This window comes from Eschrichtius robustus, chromosome 8 (genome assembly GCF_028021215.1).
Source record: "Eschrichtius robustus isolate mEscRob2 chromosome 8, mEscRob2.pri, whole genome shotgun sequence".
Classification (NCBI taxonomy): domain Eukaryota; kingdom Metazoa; phylum Chordata; class Mammalia; order Artiodactyla; family Eschrichtiidae; genus Eschrichtius; species Eschrichtius robustus.
Window position 1 is genome coordinate 705552 of NC_090831.1, and position 25066 is coordinate 730617.

A 25066-nucleotide genomic window follows, 5' to 3' on the forward strand; every position below is an offset into this window, starting at 1 on the left:
GGACAAGTGCAACTCAATCATGACAGGAATTATGATGCAGGATGCCTTTGGGAGGAGGAGAATGCAGGCCTGCCAGGACCCGCACCAGCTGTGACGTCCAAACACAAATGTGGGTCCTCACTGACTACTGACCCTGACCGAAGTCTCATTTGCTTCTCCCCTTTCCAGAATGGCAAACCCAATGCGTTGTGGAAGAAAGAACTGTGAGATGACAACTGGGACCACACCGGCCTCAGAGAGACACTGGGAGCTGGGGCAGCTGGACCACCTCACGGCACCACAAGGGGCCAACTCCAGTCTCCGTGGGCGTCATGACAAGGCTGCACGCACTGCAGCCGGACCCCAAGATGCTCTGCGGGGTCCGCTCTGTGGGACAGAGGTGGCAGGAGGGCCATCCTCACCTTCTTGAGCTCCAAGCACACGGAAACTTAAGTGCCCCAGGTCTGTTCCCACAATGATATGCTGAGCTGGAGACAGTGCCTTGGGGAAAAGTGCCAGGCTCAGCAAACATTATCTTTGCCAGTTTTGATTACTACACCAATTCCAAACACAGGAGGATTTTTAAAACTTTAATAAGAAAGTTTAAAGTCTGAATAAATAAATTTTAACTTTTCAACATCTTAAAGGCAAAACAAAGCAGACAGAATAAAGAAATAATACGAAGAAATGTTTATCCAACTGTGTTTCATTAATTCATTAACTCAATTTCTAGTTAAAATATTATAGAAGGGAAAAAAAGTAAAAATACATAGGATTCCACTGCTATGGGGACAGAGACAAATGACTTAGAACACATCACCCTACGGCCTCTTCGGGTCCAGAACAAGGTCCCTGAGCTCCCCGATACCGTAGGTGGGGTTACGACAATGCTGGGATGAAATACTGCAGGGAGACGTCTTCATGGAGCAGGTCAAAATGAACAATCTTGTTCTTCACAATATCTAGGCAGAGAGGAAATCCATTACCGTAGAGACCCATTCCGCACACACACTTTCACCCCTGGACACTGCAGCAGCTTCTCCCCCGAGCCTCTCCTGGAGCACCCAGGCCCTCCCAAGGTGACTGGTCTCCACTGTCCCAGCCGATGCCAAACCAGGGGCCTGGCCCAGGCCGGCTCACCTGCTGCCAAGGAACAGGCCAAGGTATCCAAGGAAAAACCCACACGGCAGACTTCCCAGAAGCCACATGTACCCAAGTCACCATCCTTCCAGGAAAAAAGCAGCTTCCCATCAGCGAGTGCCCTGAGTGTGCTGAGAAGAGCCAAGCATGCAGGGCCTTGTTACAGAGCGGGAGGCAGCCTGCAAGGGCAGGCATCATGCAGCCTAAGGTGAGCACCGAGGCATGGGGCCCAAGACCAAAAAGAGAAGCCAGACAAGAGGAAAAGGAGTGGCCGCAGCATGAAAGCAGCCCAGCTGCCAGGGCCACACCACCGAGGGCAGGAGCTGCAGGGGGAGCCATGGGGCAGGCCACACCTGAGGAAAGCCGGCTGAAGCTAGAACAAGCCAGGCAGCAGGAGAACGGCAAACAAAGAGCACACGCCCAGGCTGCTGAGAGACCAGTCCCAAGAGAATGGGAGGTTGGGAAGGGACACAGGGGACCAGCAGAAGGACACTTCAGGAGACATGCTGGACACACAGAGGTGGCAGTGGAGACTGAGGGTGGCAGGGAGAGCTCCCCAGAGGCGGGCAGCGGAGCCAACCACTGTTAAAAGTCAGGAGTCAAGAGGAAGCACAGATGACAAGACACCGACTACTGCAACAAGTCAGGCTCAGACACAGGAAGGAAATAAATGCTTTCAGATGGAAACTTAAATCCAAGCCCAGTGGTATCAGAGACTCCACATACGTAAGGTTAGAGAACACAGCAAGACTGGGCCGGACGCCCCTGCCCACATGCAGCTTCTCTCCAGGTGCAGACTCACACGTGACGCCAGGCAAAGTAGCACAGACCCAACGGCTGGGAAAACCCAAATACCTGACTACCCCAGAAAACTGGAGTCCACCAGTGACCGAGCTGTTCCCTGCACTTACGAAACTGCACACAACGCCTAAGACTACAGTTGATTAAAGTACTTGAAGTGTGAAAAACGAATCAAAATGCAAACTTACTGCATGTGGCCTTTGTAGGATTTACTTGTTGTCCAGCAAGGAACTGTAGGAGCTTCCTAATGTCTATGTGCACTTGAGCCATTTGTTCTGAGTTTCTATCTTGAGAAGCATTTTCAGAAGCTAAAATGACATAATATTTTAAGATACAATTATCTTCAAGTGGAACGGGGAACCCAGAGATCGTACGATGACTGTTTATGTAAATAAATGATTTACATGACCACTCATTTTAGCAGCCTAGAGAAATACTGCATGATATAAATGCAATCACTCACTAAGCAAACATTAAGTACTGACTCTTTTAAGATGCTATGCTACAGGAATTCCCTGGCAGTCCAGTGGTTTTAGGACTCCGTGCTTTCACTGCTGAGGGCCAGGGTTCGATCCCTGGTCAGGGAACTAAGATCCCACAAGAGTCACAGCCCCCGCAAAATACTATGCTAATGTACAGGGAATCTTCAATTATAGGGCCCTGAAATATGACCCAATCTCCTCCTTAAGGACAAAGAAAACAGTTTCTCTTAGAAACATATACAGGACTTCCCGGGTGGTCCAGTGGTTAGGACTCTGCACTTTCACTGCTGAGGGCCCAGGTTCAATTCCTGGTTGGGGAACTAAGATCCCGCATACCTCATGGCATGGCCAAAAAAAACCCCCAAAAAGAAAAAAGACCATATACACCTAAAGCAAGGCCTCTCATTATAAAGTGGAATGAAAGGGAAGAAAACATCCTTTCATCTCTGGGAAGGTATCAAAGACCCTCTTTGTTACTTACTAAAATAAACAAAATGAGGAACACCAAAATAAGTCATTTCATACAACTGCTGTCAAAGCTTTATTCACATGGATTTCACTTTGCTCCAGAAGCATGCCCGGCACTATAAAGTAAAATTCCCTCGCAATGGTAAGCTACAATGTGTCTCTAATAAGCAAACTTGTAGTAACAAATTTTAATTCTAAAAGTGGCAGGAGCCTTATTAGATCTACTTTGGAACACACGGGTGACTAAAACGGCCTTCACGGAGCGAGCACCGTCCCCAGGGCCTCTGCCTTGCTCCCTGCTGGAGCTTCCCTCCCACAGCCTGCCCGCCACTGTGAGCTCCACAGCACAGGACTCTGATTCCTGAGCCAATCCGCTCAACCACCCTCTCATCCACTGCTTACTGAACTGATTCCTAGTCCCTTACGACCTTGTATGAGACAAGAAATTTGATGATGTGTGAAAAGCTAATATTTGCTAATATAATTCTGTAAGTACCAAAGAGAGTAAAGTAGGAAAAGTGGGTGGGGTTGGAGACAAGATAGTGGAGTAGGACTTGAGCTCACCTCCTTACCTCCTCTCATGCAAACACCAAAATCACAACTAACTGCTGAAAAACCATCAACAGAAAAAGAATAGAACCTACCAAAATGATATTCTACATCCAAAGACAAAGAAAAAGCCACAAAGAGATGGTAGGAGGGGCACATTCACAATACAATCAAATCCTACACCAGCTGGGTGGGTGACACACAAACTGGAAAATAACTATTATCGCAGAGGTTCTCCCAGAGGAGTGAGAATTCTGGGCCCCACATCAGGCTCCCCAGTCTGGGTGCCCAGCATCAGGAGGAGGAGCCCCCAGAGCATCTGGCTTTGAAGGCCAGCAGGGCTTGAGTGCAAGAGCTCCACAGGACTGGGGAAACAGAGACTCCATCCTTGAAGGGTGCACACAAAGTCTCATGCACACTGGGACCCAGGGAAAAAAGCAGTGACTTCATATCAGCCTGGGCCAGACCTACTCGCTGGTCTTGGAGCATCTCCCGAGGAAGTGGGGGGCGGCTGTGGCTCACTTTTGTGGAGAAAAGGACACTGGTGGCAGAGGTAACACCGAGTACTCATCGGCGTGAGCTCTCCTGGAGGCAGCCATCTTGACACCAAGACCCGGCCCCACCCAACAGCCTGTAGGCTCCAGTGCTGGGACACCTCAGCACAAACAAGCAACAGGATGGGGGAACGGCCCCGCCCATCAGCAGACAGGCTGCCTAGTCATCTTAAGTCAACAGCCACCTCAAAACACACCCCTTCACAAGTCCCTGTGCACCAGATGGACAAGACCCAGCTCTACCTGATAGTGGGCAGGCACCAATCCCTCCCACCAGGAAACCTGCACAAGCCTCTAGACCAGCTTCACCCACCAGGGGGCAGAAATCAGAAGCAAGAGGAACTACAATCCTGCAGCCTGTGGGATCGCAAACACGAAAAGTTAGACAAAATGGGACAGCAGAGGAATATGTTCCAGATGAAGGAACAAGATAACACCCCAGAAGAACAACTACGTGAAGTGGAGATAGACAATCTACCTGAAAAAGAAATCAGAGTAATGACAGTAAAGATGTTTCAAGATCTCTGAAAAAGAATGGCGGCACAGACCAAGAAGAGACAAGAAATGTTTAACAAACAGCTAAAAGACATAAAGAACAGAGTGGAACAATTCAATAACTGAAATGAAAAATACACTAGAAGGAATCAATAGCAGAATAAATGAGGCAGAAGAACAGATAAGTGAACTGGGAGACAGAATGGTGGGAAATCACTGCTGCGCAAGAGAATAAAGAAAAAAGAATGAAAAGAAATGAGGACAGTTTAAGAGACCTCTGGGACAACATTAAAAACACCAACATTCCCATTATAAGGGTCCCAGAAGGAGAAGAGAGAGAGAAAGGGCCTGAGAAAGTATTTGAACAGATAACAGCTGAAAACTTCCCTAACCTGGGAAAGGAAACAGTCACCCAAGTCCAGGAAGCGCAGAGTCCCATACAAGACAAACCCAAGGAGGAACTTGCCGAGACACACTGTAATCAAATTGACAGAAATAAAAGACAAAGAAAAAAATATTAAAAGCAACAAGGGAAAAGCAACAAATAACATACAAGGGAATCCCCATAAGGTTATCAGTTTATTTCTCACCAGAAACTCTGCAGGCCAGAAGGCAGTGGCACAATATATTTCAAGTGATGAAAGGGAAAACCTATAACCAAGAATACCCAGCAAGGCTCTCATTCAGATTCAATGGAGAAATCAAAAGCTTTACAGACAAGCAAAAGCTAAAAGAATTCAGCATCACCAAACCAACTTTGCAACAAATGCTAAATGAAGTTCTCTAGGTGAAAAAGAAAAGGCCACAACTAGAAAAAAGAAAATGAGGAATGGTAAAGCTCGCTGGTAAAGGCAAGCATACAGTAAAAGTAGGAAATCATCCACACACAAATATGAAATGAAAATCAGCAATCGTGAGAAGATGAGAGTACAGTTTTGTATATATATAGCCTGCCATATCAAAACATCATGGGAACCGCAAACCAAAAATCTACAAAACATATACACACAAAAAAGAAAAAGGAATCCAAACACAACACTAAGGGCAGTCATCAAATCACATGAGAACAAAAGAGGAAGGGAAGAAAAAAGACCTACAAAAACAAATCCAAAACAATTAACAAAATGGCAATAAGAACATACATACTGGTAATTACCTTGAATGTAAATGGATTAAATGCTCCAATTAAAAGACACAGACTGGCTGAATGGATATAAAAACAAGCAACTAGAGACAGAACAAACAAAACCCAAAGTTAGTAGAAGGAAAGAAATCATAAAGATCACAGCACAAATAAATGAACTACAGATGAAGGAAGTAGAAAAGATCAATGAAATTAAAAGCTGGTTCTTTGAAAAGATAAACAAAACTGATAAACCTTTAGCCAGACTCATTAAGAAAAAAAGGTAGAGGATCCAAATCAATAATATTAGAAATGGAAAAGGAGAAGTTACAACAGACACCAAAGAAATACAAAGGATAAGAGACTACTACAAGCAACTATATGCCAATAAAATGGACAACCTAGAAGAAATGGAAAAATTCTTAGAAAGGCACAATCTCCCAAGACTGAACCAGGAAGAAATAGAAAATATGAACAGACTAATTATGAGTACTGAAATTGAAACTGTGATTAAAAATCTTCCAACAAACAAAAGTCCAGGACCACAGGCATGTTCTATCAAACACAGAGAGGAGAGTTAACACCTATTCTTCTGAAACTCTTCCAAAAATTTGCAAAGGAAGGAACACTCCCAAGCTCATTCTATGAGGCCACCATTACCCTGATACCAAAACCAAACAAAGATACCACAAAAAAAGAAAATTACAGGCCAATATCACTGGTGAACATAGACACAAAAATCCTCAACAAAATACTAGCAAAAAGAATCCAACAACACATTAAAAGGATCATACACTATGATCAAGTGGGATTTATCCCAGGGATGCAAAGAATTTTCAATATCCGCAAATCAAACAGTGTGATACACCACATTAACAAAAAATTAAAAAACCATACGATCATCCCAACATGCACCAATAGATGCAGAAAAAGCTTTTGACAAAATTCAACACCATTTATGATAAAAACTCTCCAGAAAGTGGGCACAGAGGGAACCTACCTTAACGTAATAAAGGCCATATATGAGAAACCCACAGCTAACATCATAGTCAACGGTGAAAAGCTGACAGCATTTCCTCTAAGATCAGGAACAAGATAAGGATGTCCACTTCCACCACGTTTTTCCAACATAGTTTTGGAAGACCTAGCCAGAACAATGAGAGAAGAAAAAGAAATAAAAGGAATCCAAATTGGAAAAAAAGTAAAACTGTCACTGTTTGCACATGACATGATTCTATACATAGAAAATCCTAAAGATGCTACCAGAAAACTACTAGAGCTCATCAATGAATTCAGGAAAGTTGCAGAACACAAGATTAATACACATAAATCTGTTGCATTTCTACACTTTAACAACGAAAGATCAGAAAGAGAAGTTAAGGGAACAATCCCATTTACCATTGCATCAAAAAGAATAAAATACCTAGGAATAAACCTACCTAAGGAGGCAAAGACCTGCACTCCAAAAACTATAAGACGCTGATGAGAGAAATCAGAGATGACACAAACAGATGGAAAAATATACCATGCTCCTGGATTGGAAGAATCAAAATGACTATACCACCTAAGGCAATCTACAGATTCAATGCAATCCCCGTCAAATTACCAATGACATTTTTCACAGAACTAGAACAAAACATTTTAAAATTTGGATGGGAACAAATAAGACCCCAAATAGCCAAAGCAATCTTGAGAAAGAAAAATGGACCTGGAGGAATAAGCCTCTCTGACTTCAGACTATACTACAAAGCTACGGTCATCAAAACAGTATGGTACTGGCACAAAATCAGAAATACAGATCAATGGAAGAGGATGGAAAGCCCAGAAATAAACCCACGTACCTGTGGTCAATTAATCTTTTATAAAGAATCCCAGAATATACAATGGAGAAAAGACAGTCTCTTTGGTAAGTGCTGCTGGGAAAACTGGACAACCACGTGTAGAAGAATGAAATTAGGACATTCTCTAACACCATACACCAAAATAAACTCAAAATGGATTAAATACCTAAATGTAAGACCAGACACTGTAAAATTCTTAGAGAAAAACATAGGCAGAACACTCTTTGACATAAATCGCAGCAATATCTTTGTGGAGCTAACCTCCTCGAGCAATGAAACAAAAATAAACAAATAATTAAACTTAAAAGCTTTTGCACAGCAAAGGAATCCATCAAGAAAATGAAAAGACAACCCAAAAATGGGAGAAAATATTTGCAAACGATACGACCGACAAGGGATTAATCTCCAAAATAAGCAAACAGCTCAAGCATCTCAGTCTCAAAAAACCAAACAATTCAATCAAAAAATGGGCAGAAGAGACTTCCCTGGTGGGGCAGTGGTCAGGAATCCACCTGCCAGTGCAGGGGACGTGGGTTCGAGCCCTGGTCCAGGAAGATCCCACATTCCCCGGAGCAACTAACCCTGTGCGCCACAACTACTGACCCTGCGCTCTACAGCCCACGAGCCACAACTACAGAGCCTGTGTGCCACAACTACTAAAGCCCGCGCACCCTAGAGCCTTGTGCTCTGCAACAAGAGAAGCCACTGCAATGCAAAGCCCGCGCACTGCCACGAAGAGTAGCCCCCGCTCGCCGCAACAAGAGAAAGCCCACGCGCAGCAATGAAGACCCAACACGGCCAAAAATTAATTAATAAAAAAAAAATGGGCAGATGATCTAAAAAGACATTTCTCCAAAGAAGACATACAGACAGCCAAAAAGCACATGAAAAGATACTTAACATCGCTAACTACTAGACAAATGCAAATCAAAACTACAATGAGGTATCACCTCACACCAGTCAGAATGTCCATCATCGAAAAGTCTACAAACAATTAAATGCTGGAGAGGGTGTGGAGAAAAGGGAACCCTCCTACGCTGTTGGTGGCAATGTATATTGCCATAGTGGTGCAGCCACTATGAAGAAAAGTATGGAGGTTCCTTAAAAAACTAAAAATAGAGCCACCATATGATCCAGCAATCCCACTCCTGGGGACAAAACCTGGACAAAACCGTAATTCAAAAAAATACATGCACCCCAATGTCCATTCCAGCACTATTTACAATAGCCAAGACACGGAAGCAACCTGAATGTTCATAGACAGAGGAATGGATAAAGGAGTGGTACATACATACAATATAAAATAACTCAGCCATAAAAAAGAATGAAATAATGCCATTTGCAGCAACATGGATGGACACAGAGATTATCATACTAAGTGAAGTAAGCCAGACAGAGAAAGACAAACATCATTATGATATCTTTATATGCAGAATCTAAAAAAATGATACAAATGAACTTATTTACCAAACAGAAACAGATTCACAGACTTAGAAAACAAACTTAGGGTTACCAAAGGGAATAGGTGAAGGGGAGGAATAAACCAGGAGTTTGGGATTAATGTATATAAACCAGTATATATAAAATAAACGACAAGGACCTACTGTATAGCACAGGAAACTACACTCAGTACTCTGTAATAACCTATACGGGAAAAGAATCAGAAAAAGAATATATATATATGTAAGTATTACTGAATCACTCTGCCATACACCTGAAAATAATACAACATTGTAAGGCAACTATATTCCAACAATTAAGAAAAAAAGAAAGAAAGAAAGAAAAACTTTTTACTTTTTTAATACACACACAAAAAAAGTAGGAGAAAATGAGAAGTGTCACCCACATTTCTGACTCCATCCCAAGTGAGAAACTACAACCTCTGGGAGAAGGCACAGGCAGTGAAGAGCTGGACGGGCTCTTGGAGACCGAGCCCAAGCCCAGGTTCTACGGACGATGAACGAGGGAGCCCCAGGGCTCACCCTTCAGCCACCGGTGGAGGCACGGCTCCTCAAGCCCAGGAGGCTCAGCTGCCCACCGCACTGCAGTAACAAGTGACCCAGGCCCGTTATCTGTTCCCTTCCCGAGCATGAAACACAGGCACCCAAAGTTCAACCATTTTCCATCTAGAGACCTCGGTATGGCATGACAACTTATCAAAAGCAAAACATAACCCAGCAGGAAACTTACCTAGTGGAGGATTTCCAAGATCTTTAAAATGAGTTGTAACACACACTAGTTCAGTTTCTATTTTCAAGTTCAATTCTCCATTTAGGTTTGCTTCAATAATCTGCAAATTGAGTATTTTACAGTCTTAAGAAAAGTAAAAAGGAAAAAAAAGTGGACATCAGCTTCCAACAAACCAGGTGACAAGGTAGCCCCCCAAAACCCAGGGCACTCCTGACAGCACCAAGCCCCACATGGCATCAGCAAGAAGACAAGGCCTGAGAGCCAGGGACTCAGAAATCCCCGGAGAGCAGCCCCTCCGCGTGCAGAGCGCCGTGGGAAGACCTGAGAACAGGTGGGGCTGGGGGTCCCTGCTAGAAGCTCTGACAACACAGACACTGTGCGACTCCTGCAAAACGGAGGGAGGAGAACCGGAAGAGAACGTGAAGTTAGAAGCTCACCACCTGCCTTATCTTTATAAACGGACCAAACCATCTACTACAACTGCCAATTCCACATAATCAGAAAGCCTTCAGAATATCAGGAGAACATAACCATCTACCTAAAAAATAAACTCAGACATTGGGAAGTGAGATTTCCAAATTCAGAAAGGCCCGGAGATGCCGTCAGGTGTCCAGGACTCCAACATGCTGCAAGGCCCCTGGCCGCTGTGCTTTCTGCACTCAGAGGACAGCTGGGCTTGGTGACCAACTGCCGTGGCCCCTACCGGCCACACCTCTCCCCACCCCAACAGCGCCTGGAACTTCTCCCAAGATCAGAGGGACCCTTTCCTTTCAAGCTCTGCCCTCCACCAACCGACAGGGTCTTTAAACTGGACAGAATCTAGAAATGAAGCTCAGAGAAAGATACAGGTACCATGATACGCTGAAGATTTGGGTCATCTGCCCAGGGCACGCTGCATTTCGCCTTTTACCGTCAGTACCTGGCCATCTCTAAAGCCTGGCAGGTCTTCGGAAAGCCCGTGCAGCACTGTGCAGGTCAGCATTTTGCTCAGCCAACAATACAAGACTGCCCCCGAGCCGCCGCAGATGACGGTGGCTGTCTCACCGAGGAGCCATTCCAGAGGTGCAGCAAGAGGAGCGGAGGCCATGGGACGAGTGGAGCACGCCCTGCTCCGCAGGGCTCAGCTGCAGCTAAATCTTACACAGATTTACTTCGGAGTATCACCTAGTAGACCTCATTCTTGTTCCTTAAATTAGTGAACTCTGAATAGTTTCCATCCTAGTAACAAAATCAAAAAATGCTTTTAACTTGAGTAAGCTCTCATTTCTAAGGCTTTGATGTTACATAGAAAACAGCCTCTACATTTCCTTGCTGCATTGTCTAGTAAACGTTACCTCTGAATGGGAAGAATTCATTATTCTTTCACTACCCAGAAACACACGGTGATGTTTCTAAGCCCGCTCTCTTATCCGGACACAATACTTGACTGAAATAAAATATGTAAAACAATCCTTGTGCCTACTGCGACTCTAAAGCTAACCCATAACACAGGCCCGTCTGCTTCGAGTAAGCACACACTCAGTGTCTACCTGTAAATTCTCCCCGCTTTTGAAAAACAGGTTTTATATAAATACAGATTTATTCAAGAAGGCAGCTTGCAAGGTTCTAGATTCACTCCAGACTTCAAACACTCTCGCAGCTTTCTTCACATCCCCACCACCTGAGTGATCAAACAGTAGCTCCACACCTCTGAGCACAGCCGGTGCCTGGTGTGGGGCAGCGTTCAAACAGAACTTGCCACGGGAGTTCACGAGCGACTCCCCGCACACTGGTCACCACGTTTATTTTGTGAGCGATGGCCAGAGTATTAGCCACATCAACACACTCTGCTTCTCAGGGACCTGGACAAGGTCTCACCTCTTTCGGAGATTCCCCAAATCATAATTACCTACCATTTACGGAACAGTGGCTAAACGCACTGGGAACCTAACACAAATGATCTCGATTCACAAAAAGGAGCAGAGCCACTGTGACAGTTGGGCTGCCATTCCCGTGCCGGGTAACAGCCAGCACCAGGGGGCACCGCTCAGCCGGGGGCCCAGGGTGGCTGCAAGGACTCGGCGCCTGTGAGGCTGAGACAACGTGCGAGGCGTAAGCAGCAGAGCACCGCTCCGACCACCAAGCACCGCCGACCCACGCGTCCACCGCAGCAAGAGCATCCCTGCGCGCTCGTCACACACTCAGCCCGACCCCACCGCAGACCTCCCGAACCAGACCTGCATTTGGCTGGAGGGGATCCCAATGCCTTAAAACCTGACGGAGACTCCTGTCAGCCCATGCCTGTTTTTTCTGCTCCTACCTGAGTTGCACACGTCTCTCACTAAAGGAAGTAAGGTAAGGATGGCATCTCAACAAGGGCTGCTGGGGCGTCTGACGGGACAGGGATATTTTTAAAGTGTTAAGTCCTATTCATTTTCCTTAGTTCTCTTGCTTGTAATCTTCAGACACAGAATTCTGGTTACTCAAGTAGATCTCATTATGCATTTGGCTACTCCAACTTTCCATACGTTTGATGACTTCCCATTTAGTATTTCACAATGCAGTAGCCACTTCCACAAAATTCTCGCTTTTAAACACTCCAGGGAAGAGAAAAACACCTCTGATGCTTTTATCTAAGCGACTTTGCTGACCCATTTCCCTTGGACCAAAAGAACAAACAATCGGATCCTGGACTTAATCGCCCTGCCTTTTCTCTCCTGGGCCTCTCGAACCTCTCTGGAGGTCCCCAGGGTACCCTCAGAGGAAGCTCCCAGCCTGACAACTGGATCAACATCAAGGCAGGCACAGCAGAACACCCATGTCTGCCCAGCACACACTGCTTCATTCACAGCCATTGTAAATTAAAGTGAAATCTATAAAGATTAAGTCATGAGTGAGCACACCTGCGGCGATAAAACAGCCCATCAGCGTTTTCCAGGCTTCAGGAAACTTTTGGATTCCAAAGATCTCTTGAAGCTAAGTTTCATTCCAGGTCCGTGTGCAAACACCTATTACCCGCGTGCTGACTGGCCGCCCCACAGTGGGTGGCCGTCACGCAGAGACGGTTAAGACAATCTCCCTTTTCGGGAAGCTGCCACTTGAGGAGGGTTCCCAGGTGCTAGCAGATAACTTATGTGGTGCCGAGCAGAGCAGCTCGGCAGAGGAGGGGCTTACAGCCAGTGCGGTGGGAGAAGGGCTAAGTGCTTTCCAGGGGACAACGGGAGAGAAGCAGCCAAGTGTGAACGGCAGAGACGGGCCTGGGAAGAACCGGTGCTGTGGGGATGGACGAGAGTCTAGAGGGGTCCTGCAGGGAGGGGGCAGCCGTGTGGCAGGTAACCAGCCTGCAGACACCGAAAGCAAAGGTTTCACCAGGTGGACAGGGGTTTCTATAATGAAACATCCAGGGCCACAATCGAATGAGTTCTGGGGGTGAGTAAAGAACTCAGGAGAACCCCAGGAGGGAAGGAGAATGACCCACACAATCCCCCAACACTGTCACTGTCACATACAGTGTTTCACGACATTGGCAGAAAACCTTCCCAGAAGTAAACAGGGAAGTAAACATGACCCTCGACCTGACCTAAGAGCTGCCTACGGGAAGAGGGGTGTGTCCTGGGGGATCTCTGTCCTGGGCTCACGGAGACATCTGGCAAGTAGAGAGGCCAGCATCAGTGATCATAAGAAAATATGTACATTATCAGATAAAACATGTAATATGCTGCCCAAAACATATGGAAAGAAAGCCAGAACTGTTGAATATATCCTTAACGTACTATTAATATAGACATGAGGGACTAGGGCAAATGCGAGTGAGGAAAGTTGAAAAGACCTAGAGCAGGTTGCTACGGGCGCCTGTAAAACTGCAAGCTCTCAACAACCAGCCAGGCCCCCAGAGCCGGGGGGTGAGGGACGCCCCACGCGGACACCACATGGTGAACGGCAGGGCACCAAGCCTCCATCAGACGGGGCTCCTCCCAGGACACGCAGCCGAAACCACACACTTGGGAGCTCTTTTCCAAGAAGTTAGGGCTTACAAGGTGATTGCTGATGTTTTTCATCTTCTCCACAATGCTCTTCATAGTCTTCAAGACTGGTAAATAAATACTAACCTACAAAGCAAATGAGAAAAATCAGTCGTATTAAAACATTAACATAACATAGTCAAGTACTGACAGGTGCTCATTACCTGTTTGCAATGTGTGTACACTTAAAAGCTCTGGAATCTTGTTTTTAAATTGCCTGAATACAGGTCCTGCTTAAAATATAAAAAGAAAAACAATTCTACAGCTTCACTCACTCATGCCTGCCTCTGGTGACATCAGTGACCATGCCCCTGTAGGCATTCCCTGGTTCCAAGACTGCAGCCCTGCAGCCAAGATGCCCTGCACATGCCCCAGCGGACTAAGACTCAGCACAGGCGGAGGCCGTCCTCCAGGGGTTCACACCCAGGCTCAAGGTCCGCCTCCTACTCTACGCAGAAACACTGGGGGCCAGTCTCTGCAGCAGTGTCCAGACTGGGTTACAGCAGTACTTGGTACGATGCTGGCTTTTTCCCAGCAAAGATGTCTTCTAGTAAAAGTCAAATAAATATTCCATTCGCTGTATTTTCACAGTCTCTTCTTCAATAAATCGTGAGCAAGAGTTTGACCCTTGGGCATCATCTTTATTCCCAGTGGCTCTGGGACTCCTGTCAGGAGAACTAAAGCAGGCTCTCCTTTTGGCTCTTACACACACCCTGGACATCACTCCTTACGAGACAAAGGAAAAAACCACGTTCTGTGAAACCCAAGCTGGTGCCTAGGACCGTTACTCCTGATAAATGCGATGGTCCTCCAAAATACTACCTTAGTTTTACTTAAGCGTTATTATTGGGCAAGACTTTCTCTCTCCTAACTGTAAAGAATGTGGCATTTCTATTATGTAAAACGCTACTTTAAGATGTTTTATGTAAACAACTAAAGACAAATATTGCAATTTTTTTTTCCTGGAGTGTCCTTTAAAAATGACTATCTCTTTTCAGGCACTATACAACTTTCAAATAAAACCTACGGCAAGACTTTATCTGAAGTCAGAGAATTCAAATCACACCATTTAATACGTGGTGAGCGACAGGACGCCGGGCATCACTCACGTCAGCGTCTGGGACCGTCGGTTCTTGTAAGTCCTTCCACAGTTTTCTAGGAATAACCTTTACAGGGATGTCATGTGTCACAACACGACTACTGCTTGACACGGATAACTGCCAACAGAAAAATTAAAAATAATTTGTATCACGTCAACACTTAAAAAAAAAAAGAACTGAAAGACAAAAAAAGTTGATCCCAAATCTAAGTGGAATGTTCTCAATTCAACAAATATTTATGGTGTGCCTATCCAGCTTGGGGCCCTGCTAGGAGCTGGGAAGTGTGGTGAGCAAGAACAAGATAAGGTCCCCTCTGTTCCAGAGGTACAGGTGGGTAAGGAAGGAAACACAAACTGTACATGCTGGGTGCACTACATATGATCACCGCAGATGTGAAGAAAGCAGAAGAGCGACCAGGTGAGCGTGGGAGGAGGGTCTTAGACTGGGAGGCCCGGAAAAGCTTCTCCAAGAGGTGACGTCTCAGACAGGACCAGAACAAGGATGAGCTGCCAGTCATGGGAAAACAGAGACGAGGGGGACAGTGTTCCCCCAGGCAGGGGGAGAGCACATGCAAAGCCGTGAGGCACAAGCTGACTTGCTATGCAGAAGGGACCAAGAGACCGTTCTGTGTGCACAGGACACTCGGGTGCTGCTGGAAGGATAGAACTCGACCTGTCCATGTGCAGAGGCTCCTCTGAGACTCCACAGACCAAAATATTCTGCTCTTTAAGAAAGAAAAGCATGATATGTTACTCTCTTACTTTTCCTTAAGTAACTTTAGAACCATACCACACTTATATTGTGAGGTGAAATACAGATTAGCTCTGAGAACTGCCTGACTGCAAAGAGCTGAGAAAAAGGAAGGAAGGTTGAGGAAGAGAGTGATCAAGACGGTGGAGGAGTAGGACGTGGAGCTCACCACCTCCCACAGATACATCAAAACTACATCCACACATGGAACGGCTCTCACAGAACATCTACTGAGACCTGGCAGAAGGCCTCAGGCTTCAGAAAGGGCAAGGAAACCTCCACGCAACTGGGTAGGACAAAAGAAAAAAGAAAAAAAGAGAGAGAGGAATTGGGATGGGGCCTGCACCCCAGGGAGGGAGCTGTGAAAGAGGAAAGGTGCCCACACCCTGGATGTCCCCTCACAGGCAGGGAGATCAGCCTGGACAGAGGGGGAGCTGTGGAACCTTGGAGGAGAATCCAGCAACCAGTTTACAGAAGGCAGAATGGAGAGAGACCTGCACAGACGGGAGATGCCACCGCCCTGCACTGCCCAGCCTGAGACACGTGTCCGCCGGGGCGGGTGGGGGCTGGGTGCTGAAGCGCAGGCTTCGGAGCTCAGGCCCGGGGAGAGGACTGGGGTGGGCTGCCTGAAGGGGCTGGAGTGTGGTGTGGCCATGACCAAGGGTGCACCTGGGCCCGCCAGAGAGGCAACGTGCCACTGCTGGAGGACGTGTGAAGGGAGGGGCGGGGCCGCCACAGGAGCTTCTTTCCACGTGCACGCGCACTCTCAGGCAACACAACACCACCTATACGAGCTCCTGGGGCGGGCGTGAGCCACCGCTGCTGCTGAGTGTCGGGAGTGGGCGCCAGCTGCCACTGCCGTCGCAGGCTCCAGGAGCACGTGCAAGCTGCTGCAGGCTCTGGGAATACACACGAGCTGCTGTTGTGGGCTCTGGGTGGGCAGGTGCCAGCCGCCGCCACTGCTTAGAGCTCCAGGAGGGGGCACCAGCTGCCCTCACTGTTGCAGCTCCAGGAACATGCAAAAGCCACTACATCTGCACACTCCCTATCAAGGGGATAGTGGCCAACACATGCTGAGGAGAGGCAAAGGCATCCATACTAAAAGCAGCCCTCGCACCAAAAATATTAAACCTACACAAGCTACACAGGGATGCTCCCGCATATAAATAGCCTTCTAAGACCACAGGTGGTAACTGTTTCTCCTAAACTCAGAGAAAGAGAAATACAAGTAAAATGAAGAAGCAGAGGAACCACTCCCAGTTAAAAGACCAAGAGAGAATTCCCCAAAGGAACAAACAATGAAACAGACTTCTTCAGTCTAACAGAGAAAAAGTTCAAAAAGGTGGTAATGATAATAGTGAAGGAATTAAGAAAGGCTTTTTTTTTTTTTTTTTTTTTTTTCAAAACAACCATTTCCACACACAGAGGAAGCTGCAGCAGGCAGATGCCCACGCTACGGGAACTCAGCCCTCCCGGGTCCACGCAAAGAAAGGCTTTTGACAGAAGTGCAGATTACCGTAAAAAAGAACTAGAGACAATAAGGAGGAGCCAAGAAAAATTACAAAATTAATTTGCCAAGATGAAAGCTGAGCTAAAGGCAACGAATAACAGAATGAATAACACAGAAGAAAGAATAAGTGAGCTGGAAGATAGAATAATGGAAATCACTCAATCAGAACAGCAGACAGAAAGCCAAAAGAAAAAAAAAAATGAAAGCAAGATAAGAGATCTATGGGATAATATAAAGCATGCCAATCAATGCATAATACGGATTCCAGAAGGAGAAGAAAGAGAAAAGTGGATTGAAAATGTTTTGAAGAAATTATTGCTGAAAGCTTCCCAAACCTAAAGAAGGAAACATATATCCAGGTACAGGAAGCACAGAGGGTCCCAAGTAAGATGAACCCAAACAGACGTACACCGAGACATAATTAAAATGGCAAAAGTTAAAGAGAGGATTCTAAAGACAGCAAGAGAAAAACAAGGAGTTAATTACAAGGGAACCCCCATAAGGCTATCAGCTGATTTCACTATGGAAATGTTGCAGGCCAGAAGGGAGTGGCAAAATAAATTCAAAGTCTTGAAAGGGAAAAAAATCTGCAACCTAGAATACTCTCTCTACCCAGCAAGATTATCATTTAGAATAGGAGGAGAAAAATTTCTCAGACAAGCAAAATCTGAAAGAATACAGTGATACTAAACCTATCCTAAAAGAAATATTGAAAGGTCTTCTCTAAATGTAAAAGAAGCAACAAGCTATACCAAAGAGGGAATAACAAATGGAAAGTAAATCACTTAAGCCAATACACAGATTAAAAAGAAAAAAAAAATTTTTAAATCTACTTGTGAAAACAATGATAACCACAACAAACTACAAAAGAATAAACATGAAGATGTAAAAGAGGACGTCAGACTCATAAAACGCAGGGGAGGAGAATTAGAAAACGAAGATTTTTTTTTTTTTTAAATGTGTTTGAGCCTACAATGACTATCAGTCTAAAGCAAGTAGATATAGGAAGGGGTTAACATACTTGAAAAACAGGGTAACCACAAATCAACAACATACAATAGATTCACAAAAACCAAAAAGAACAGAACACAAGCATAAAATAAAAGGAATCAAACCACAAAAAGAAAAACAAGACTAGAAATAAAGGAACAAAGAAGAAACACAAGATCAATTGGAAAACAAGGTTTAAAATGGCAATAAATACATATTTATCAATAATTTCCTCAAATGTCAATGGACTAAATGCTCCAATCAAAAGACAGAGTGGTGGACTGGATAAAAAAGAAGAGCCTGCAATATGCTGCCTACAAGAGACCCACTTCAGGGACTTCCCTGGCAGTCCAGTGGTTAAGGCTCTGTGCTTCCACTACAGGGGGCACAGGTTCGATCCCTGGTTGGGAACTAAGATCCCGCACACGGCATGGTACAGTGTGGCCAAAAAAAACACTAGAGACCCACTTCAGGGCAAAAGAAACACAAAGATTGAAAGTGAGGGAATGGAAAAAGGTATTTCATGGAAACGGAATTGACAAGAAAGTGGCAGTCGCACTACTCGTATCGGACAAAATAGACTTTAAAACAAAGGCCATAAAGAAGGATAAATAAGGACAGTATATAATGATAAAAGGATGAATACAAGAGGAGGATTTTATACTCATCAACATATATGCAACTAATATCAGAGCCCCCAAATACATAAAACAAATACTAACAAACATAAAGGAAGGAACTGACAGGAATACAATAATAGTAGGAGACTTTAACACCCCACTTGCATCAGTGGACAGCTCTTTGAGACAGAAAATCAATAAGGCAACAGAGATCCTAAATGATACAATAGAACAGTTAGACTTAATTGTTATTTTTGGGACATTACGTTAAAAAAAAAAGAATACACATTCTTTTCAAGTGCACATGGAACATTCTTTAGGACTGACCACATACTAGGGCACAAAACAAACCTCAACAAATTTAAGAGCACAGACATTATTTCAAGCATCTTTTCTGACCACAATGGCATGAAAACAGAAATCAACCACAGCAAAAGAAATGAGAAAAAAACAATCACATGGAGACTAAACTATGCTACTAAGAAACCAATGGGTCAACAAGGAAATCAAGAATGAAATTTAAAAATACCTTGAGACAAATGACAATGAAAACACAACCATACAAAATCTAAGGATGCAGCAAAAGCAGTTCTTGGAAGTTCATAGCAATACAGGCCTTCCTCAAAAAACAAGAATAATCTCAAATAAACAACCTAATCTACTGCCTAAAAGATTCAAAAAAAAGAACAACACCTAAAGTCTGCAGAAGGAAGGAAATAATAAAGATCAGAGGGGAAATACATAAAATAGAGATTAAAAAAATAGAAAAAGGGGCTTCCCTCGTGGCTCAGTGGTTAAGAATCCGCCTGCCAATACAAGGGACACAGGTTCGATCCCTGGTCCAGGAAGATCCCACATGCCACGGAGCAACTAAGCCCGTGTGCCACTAATAGTGAAGCCAGTGAGCCATAACTACTGAAGCCAGTGAGCCACAACTATTGAAGCCAGCAAGCCACAACTACTGAAGCCCGCGCCTAGAGCCCGTGCTCTGCAACAAGAGAAGCCACCGCAATGAGAAGCCCAAGCGCAGCAACAAAGACCCAATGCAGCCAAAAATAAATCAATAAATAAATTTATAAAAACAAAAAAATAGAAAAAAATCAATAAAGCCAAGAGCTGGTTCTTTGAAAGGGTAAACAAAATTGACAAACGTCTGGCAAGGATCACCAAGAAGAAAAGAGAGAGAAACCAAACAAAATAAGAAATGAAAAAGGAGAACTATCAACTGATACTGCAGAAAAAACCATAAGAGAATGCTATGAACAATTATATTTGAACAAATCGGACAACCTAGAGGAAATGGACAAGTTTCGAGAAACATACAGCCCACCAAAAGTTGAATCAAGAGGAAATCAATAATTTGAACAGACCGATCACTAGAAGTGAAATAGAATCTGTAATAAAAAAAATTCCCTACAAACAAAAGTCAAGGACCAGATGGCTTCACAGGCAAATTCTACCAAACATACAAAGAACTTTTACGGATCCTTCTCAAACTCTTCCAAAAGATTGAAGAGGAGGGAACACTCCCAAAAGCATTCTATTAAGCCACCATCGACCCAATACCAAAACCAGACAAAGATACCAGCAAAAATGAAAATTACAGGCCGATATCTTTGATGAACATAGATGCAAAAATTCTCAACAAAATATTAGCAAACCGAATCCAACAACATGTAAAAAAATCAGACACCATGACCAAGTGGGATTCATCCCAAGTTAACAAGGATGGTTCAACATATGCAAACTGATGTTATACACCACATCAACAAAAGAAAAGACTGGGACTTCCCTGGTGGTCCAGTGGTTAAGACTCCGTGCTTCCACTGTAGGGGCATGGGTTTGATCCTGGTCAGGGAACTAAGATACTGCATGCCACGCAGCGCAGCCAAAAATTAAAAAAATTAAAAAATTAAAAAAATTAAAAAATTAAAAAAAGAACAAAAGAAAAGACAAAAACCACAGGATCATCTCAATGGATGCAGAAAAAGCATTTGACAAAATTCAACATCCATTCATGATAAAAACTCTTACCAAAGTGGGTATAGAGGGAACATATCTCAACATAACAAAAGCTATTTATGACAAACCCATAGCCAATATAATAAGAGTGAAAAGCTGAAAGCCTATCCACTAAAATCTAGATAAATACAAGGATGCCCACTCTCACCACGTCTATTCAACATATTACTGGAAGTGTTAGCCACGGCAATCAAACAAGAAAAAGAAATAAAAGGCATCCAAATTGGAAGGGAAAAGGCAAAACTGTCATTATATGTAGATGGCATGATGCTACATATAGAAAATCCTAAAGACTTGACACAAAAACTACTAGAACTGATAAATGAATTCAGCAAGGTAGCAGGATACAAGATTAACATACAGAAATCTGTTGCATTTCTTTACAGTAACAATGAAATATCAGAAAGAGAAAGTAAAAAAGAAAAAAAAAAGACTCTTTTAAAATCACATCAAAGAAAAATACAATAAAATACTTAGGAATAAACCTGACCAAGGAGGTGAAAGACTTACATGCTGAGAACTATAAAACATTAATAAAGGTAATTAAAGATGATTCAAAGAAATGGAAAGATATCTCATGCTCTTGGATTGGAAGAATTAATACTGCTAAAATGGCCATACTAAGCAAAGCAATCTACAGATTTAATGCAAACCCTATCAAATTACCCATGACATTTTTCACAGAACTAGAACAAATAACTCTAAAATTCATATGGAACCATAAAAGACCCAGAATTGCCAAAGCAATCCTGAGGAAGAAGAACAAAGCAGGAGGCATAACCCTCCCAGACTTCAGACAATACTACAAAGCTACAGTAATCAAATCAGCATGGTACTGACACAAAAAAAAGCCATATGGATCAATGGAACAGAATAGAGAGCCCAGAAATAAACCCACACACCTACAGTCAATCTTTGTGACAAAGGAGGCAAGAATATACAATGGGAAAAAGACAGTTCCTTCAGCAAGTGGTGCTGGGAAACTTGGACAGCTGCATGTAAATGAATGAAGTTAGAACACACCCTCATGGCATACACAAAAATAAACTCAAAATGGCTTAAAGACTTAAATGTAAGACATGACACCATAAAACTCCTAGAAAAGAGCATATGCAAAACATTCTCCAACATAAATCGTAGCAACATTTTCTTAGGTCAGTCTCCCAAGGCAATAGAAATAGAAACAAAAACAAACAAATGGGACCTAATCAAACTTACAAGATTTTGCACAGCAAAGGAAACCATAAACAAAACAAAAAGACAACCCACAGAATAGGATAAAATATATGCAAATGATGTGACCGACAAGGGATTAATTTTCAAAATATACTACAATGAGGTACCACCTCACACCAGGCAGAATGGCCATCATTAAAAAATCTACAAATAACAAATGCTGGAGAGGGTGGGGAGAAAAGGGAACCCTCCTCTACTGTTGGTGGGAATGTAAGTTGGTGCAGCCACTACGGAGAACAGTATGGAGGTTCCTCACAATACTAAAAACAGAATTACCATGTGACCCAGCAATCCCACCCCCGGAAATATACCCAGACAAAACTATAATCCAAAAAGATGCATGCACCCATATGTTCATAGCAGCACTATTTACAATAGCCAGGACATGGAAACAACCTAAATGTCCATCGACAGATGAATGGATAAAGAACATGTGGTATATATAAACATTCAATGTTATAATACTCAGCCATAAAAAAAGAATGAAATAATGCCATTGCAGCAACATGGATGGACCTAGAGATTATCATACTAAGTCAGAAAGAGGAAGACAAATACCATATGATATCACTTATATGTGGAATCTAAAACATAACACAAATGAATCTACCTTCCAAACAGAAACAGACTCACAGACATAGAGAACAGGCTTGTGGTTGCCAAGGGGGAGAGTGGGTGGGGGAGGGATGGACTGGGAGTTTGGGGTTAGCAGATGCAAACTATTACATACAGAATGGATAAACAACAAGGTGCTACTGTATAGCACAGGGAACCATATTCAATACCCTGAGATAAACCATAATGGAAAAGAATATTAAAAAAAGAATGCATACATATGTATAACTGAGTCACTTTGCTGTACGGCAGAAATTAACACAACATTGTAAATCAACTATACTTCAATTAAAAAAAAAGTTGAGAAATCCTCTTCCATAAAGAGCATTAAACTGAATACAACACTCACCCGAAAAACAAAGTCCACAAATCACATAAGGAGGAGAGGTGCCAGGATGAGGGAAGGCCAGGGAAGAGGCAGCATTGGCGCTAAAGGAAGTTAAGGCTTCAAAGAGTAAGAGGAGAGACTCCAAGGAGAAGACCCAGCATCACCAAAGCGTGGGAGTTGGGAAAGAACGGGACACACCTGGGGAACCACTCGGAGGGCAAGTGTTTGCAATTTGGCTCTACAATGGGTTGGGCCACACGTGAAGGGCTTCGGACAGTAAGTTGGAAACGTGAACTTCATTCTGTGAGCAGTGACAGCCTGTGGGGTACATGTGTCCTGAAGAGAGCTGCGCATTGGATTCATCTGGTAGTAGCATGGAAGAAAGATGTATTCCTCGAGAACCAGAGGTCATTTTAAAGGTGTTAGCAGCAGAGGTGTGGGAGAAGGGAGCGACACACAAATGCTTCAAAAGTGAAAATGGAGAGAAACCATGGTTTCTAGACTAGGTGACAAAACCAGTAAAAGAAATGGAGATGCTGGGATATGCAGATATGAGAAGAAAGATGCAGACGTGCTATTTCATAGGAAAAGCAGTATCCTCGTTGAATATTATGGGATCACAATGCTATTTAAATATGAGGAGGACCTGACTCCAATGGAAAACAAATACTGATGTGCAGATCTTTCATTTTAATAAAACCAATTAGCTTTCCACATACTGTTAGAAAGCCTAGGCTTATAACTACTTTTGAATCCTCTGGGAAGTTTCAGAAACACTCCCGTCGTACTCACCAGCTCTATAGAAACTGTGAGGCAGGGAAAGTGTTTATTAGTCAGCTTGATTTTCAAGGCTCGGGCATTCTGGGCAGTTTTCAAGGCTCGAGATAAATTTTCCGATGTTAGCTCTAAATAAATCGCATTGTTTTCTGCGGAGACACCTTCCATTTGAAATTCGCTGAAGAAGTTCTCCTAAGGGAAGAAAAAGGGGGGGCATCTGTGCTCTTTCGGGCGGCATTCGTGGCGGGCGGGGGTGGAGGCGGTGTGCAGGCCTCTCCGAGCCTCCGCTCACCTGTTCCAGCTCACACCACATGCTCACCCCTCCATTGGCCACCTTGTCCGAGAGGACGAAGTTCAACTTATCCGGACAGATGCGCAGAGTGCAGGTTTTGGCAAGCTTGGCTATCATGTTACTGACTCCTACAAAGAAGGATTCTAGTAAGGAATTACTAAGAAGCACGCCAAGTATCCCAGACGCTAACTTAGCTCGCAGAACTCCCAGTTCGGCCCGACGGGCTTGCCGGTGGGAGAATCACGTTTACGCTGGTACCCACCGGGAAGCCTTTAATGCCGCTGAGGTCACGCCAGCCTCCCAACAACCCTGCGCGGTTCGCATCACCAGCCATCAGGGCTGGAATAAGGAAACCGAGATTCGGAAGTGAAATGGCGCCTACTGGCCGCCTTCATCCCTCCTACGGCCACTCGGGGCCCCCGGGTGCTGCAGGGATCGGGGCAGGGCCAGGCGCCGCAGGGGGCGGGGAAACCAACGGGGCCGGGCTGTGAAGGGCGGTCTGCGCCAGATAAAGGTGTCTGTGCCGCCAGCGGCCGGGTTAAGAAAAGACACGAGATAGGACTCAAGCTTCAGGGACAACCCTCGGCACCTGCGCCCGCCCCATCCAACAGCGGCCCGCCAGGCCAGCGCGCCCCCATCTTCCTCGCGGGGCCCCGGCCGCAAGCACTGCCCCTTCCGGGCCTCCCGCCCACCCCTCTGCCCTCCTCCCCGCTGCCCGGGGCCGACGCGGCCCCCACTCACGCGTGAAGTTGTTCAGACAGGCCGCATCCACAAGCTTAGCCCGAAACTTCATGGCGGGACGCAGCCCCTGCGGGGCGCCCACAGGCGGCCGACTCCAGGGACCCCAGCCTTAAGCGGCCCGCCGGAAACGCCACCGCGGGCCTGGGTTCCGCCTGGCTCGGCCGGACGCGCGCCCGCGGAGGGGAGGAGGGCTTTCGGGTCGCGCCTCTGAGGTGACGCGACCTCTGCCGGAAGTGACGCGTCCTCCGCCCGCAGGTACCGGAAGTGGTTCTGCCGATTTGAAGTTTGAGCTCCGTAATCCTTATTTCCAATTCTCTTTCACAACATGAGAAATAAAATCAATCCCTTATTTATAAAGTATTGAGTAGAGTTACCGCTTAAATACACACCTCTCTGGGGTAGGGGAGCTTTAGAACCTCCCTCGGCTCAGACGTTCGCAATAGTACCTCAGCGCTGCAGGAC

At 44.8% G+C, this 25066-nt stretch overlaps 1 protein-coding gene across 2 annotated transcripts; it reads right to left on the minus strand.

Annotated features, from left to right (window-relative positions):
- Positions 1-556: 556 nt before the first annotated feature.
- Positions 557-24798, minus strand: HUS1 (HUS1 checkpoint clamp component). Of its 2 annotated transcripts, none has more exons than XM_068550220.1 (8): positions 24605-24798; positions 23864-23991; positions 23587-23763; positions 14733-14840; positions 13636-13710; positions 9623-9722; positions 2109-2228; positions 557-941 (listed from the first exon to the last, which is right to left on the minus strand). In XM_068550220.1, exons 1-8 carry the CDS (start codon positions 24654-24656, stop codon positions 859-861), a joined length of 843 nt encoding a protein of 280 aa, XP_068406321.1. In that variant the 5' UTR covers positions 24657-24798; the 3' UTR covers positions 557-858. The 2 variants fall into 2 exon arrangements, with proteins under 2 accessions (XP_068406321.1, XP_068406322.1); XM_068550221.1 differs by lacking the exon at positions 24605-24798 and adding an exon at positions 24126-24459.
- Positions 24799-25066: the final 268 nt, after the last annotated feature.

Excerpts from the sequence above, each read along its gene's own strand:
- HUS1 (XM_068550220.1), bottom strand. The coding sequence starts at position 24,656 with ATGAAGTTTCGGGCTAAGCTTGTGGATGCGGCCTGTCTGAACAACTTC. Across the intron at positions 23,764-23,863 it reads TGTGGTGTGAGCTGGAACAG|GAGAACTTCTTCAGCGAATT; the intron begins GTGAGCGGAGGC and ends TTCTTCCCTTAG. Across the intron at positions 13,711-14,732 it reads CGACGGTCCCAGACGCTGAC|GTTAGTATTTATTTACCAGT; the intron begins GTGAGTGATGCC and ends TTTGCTTTGTAG.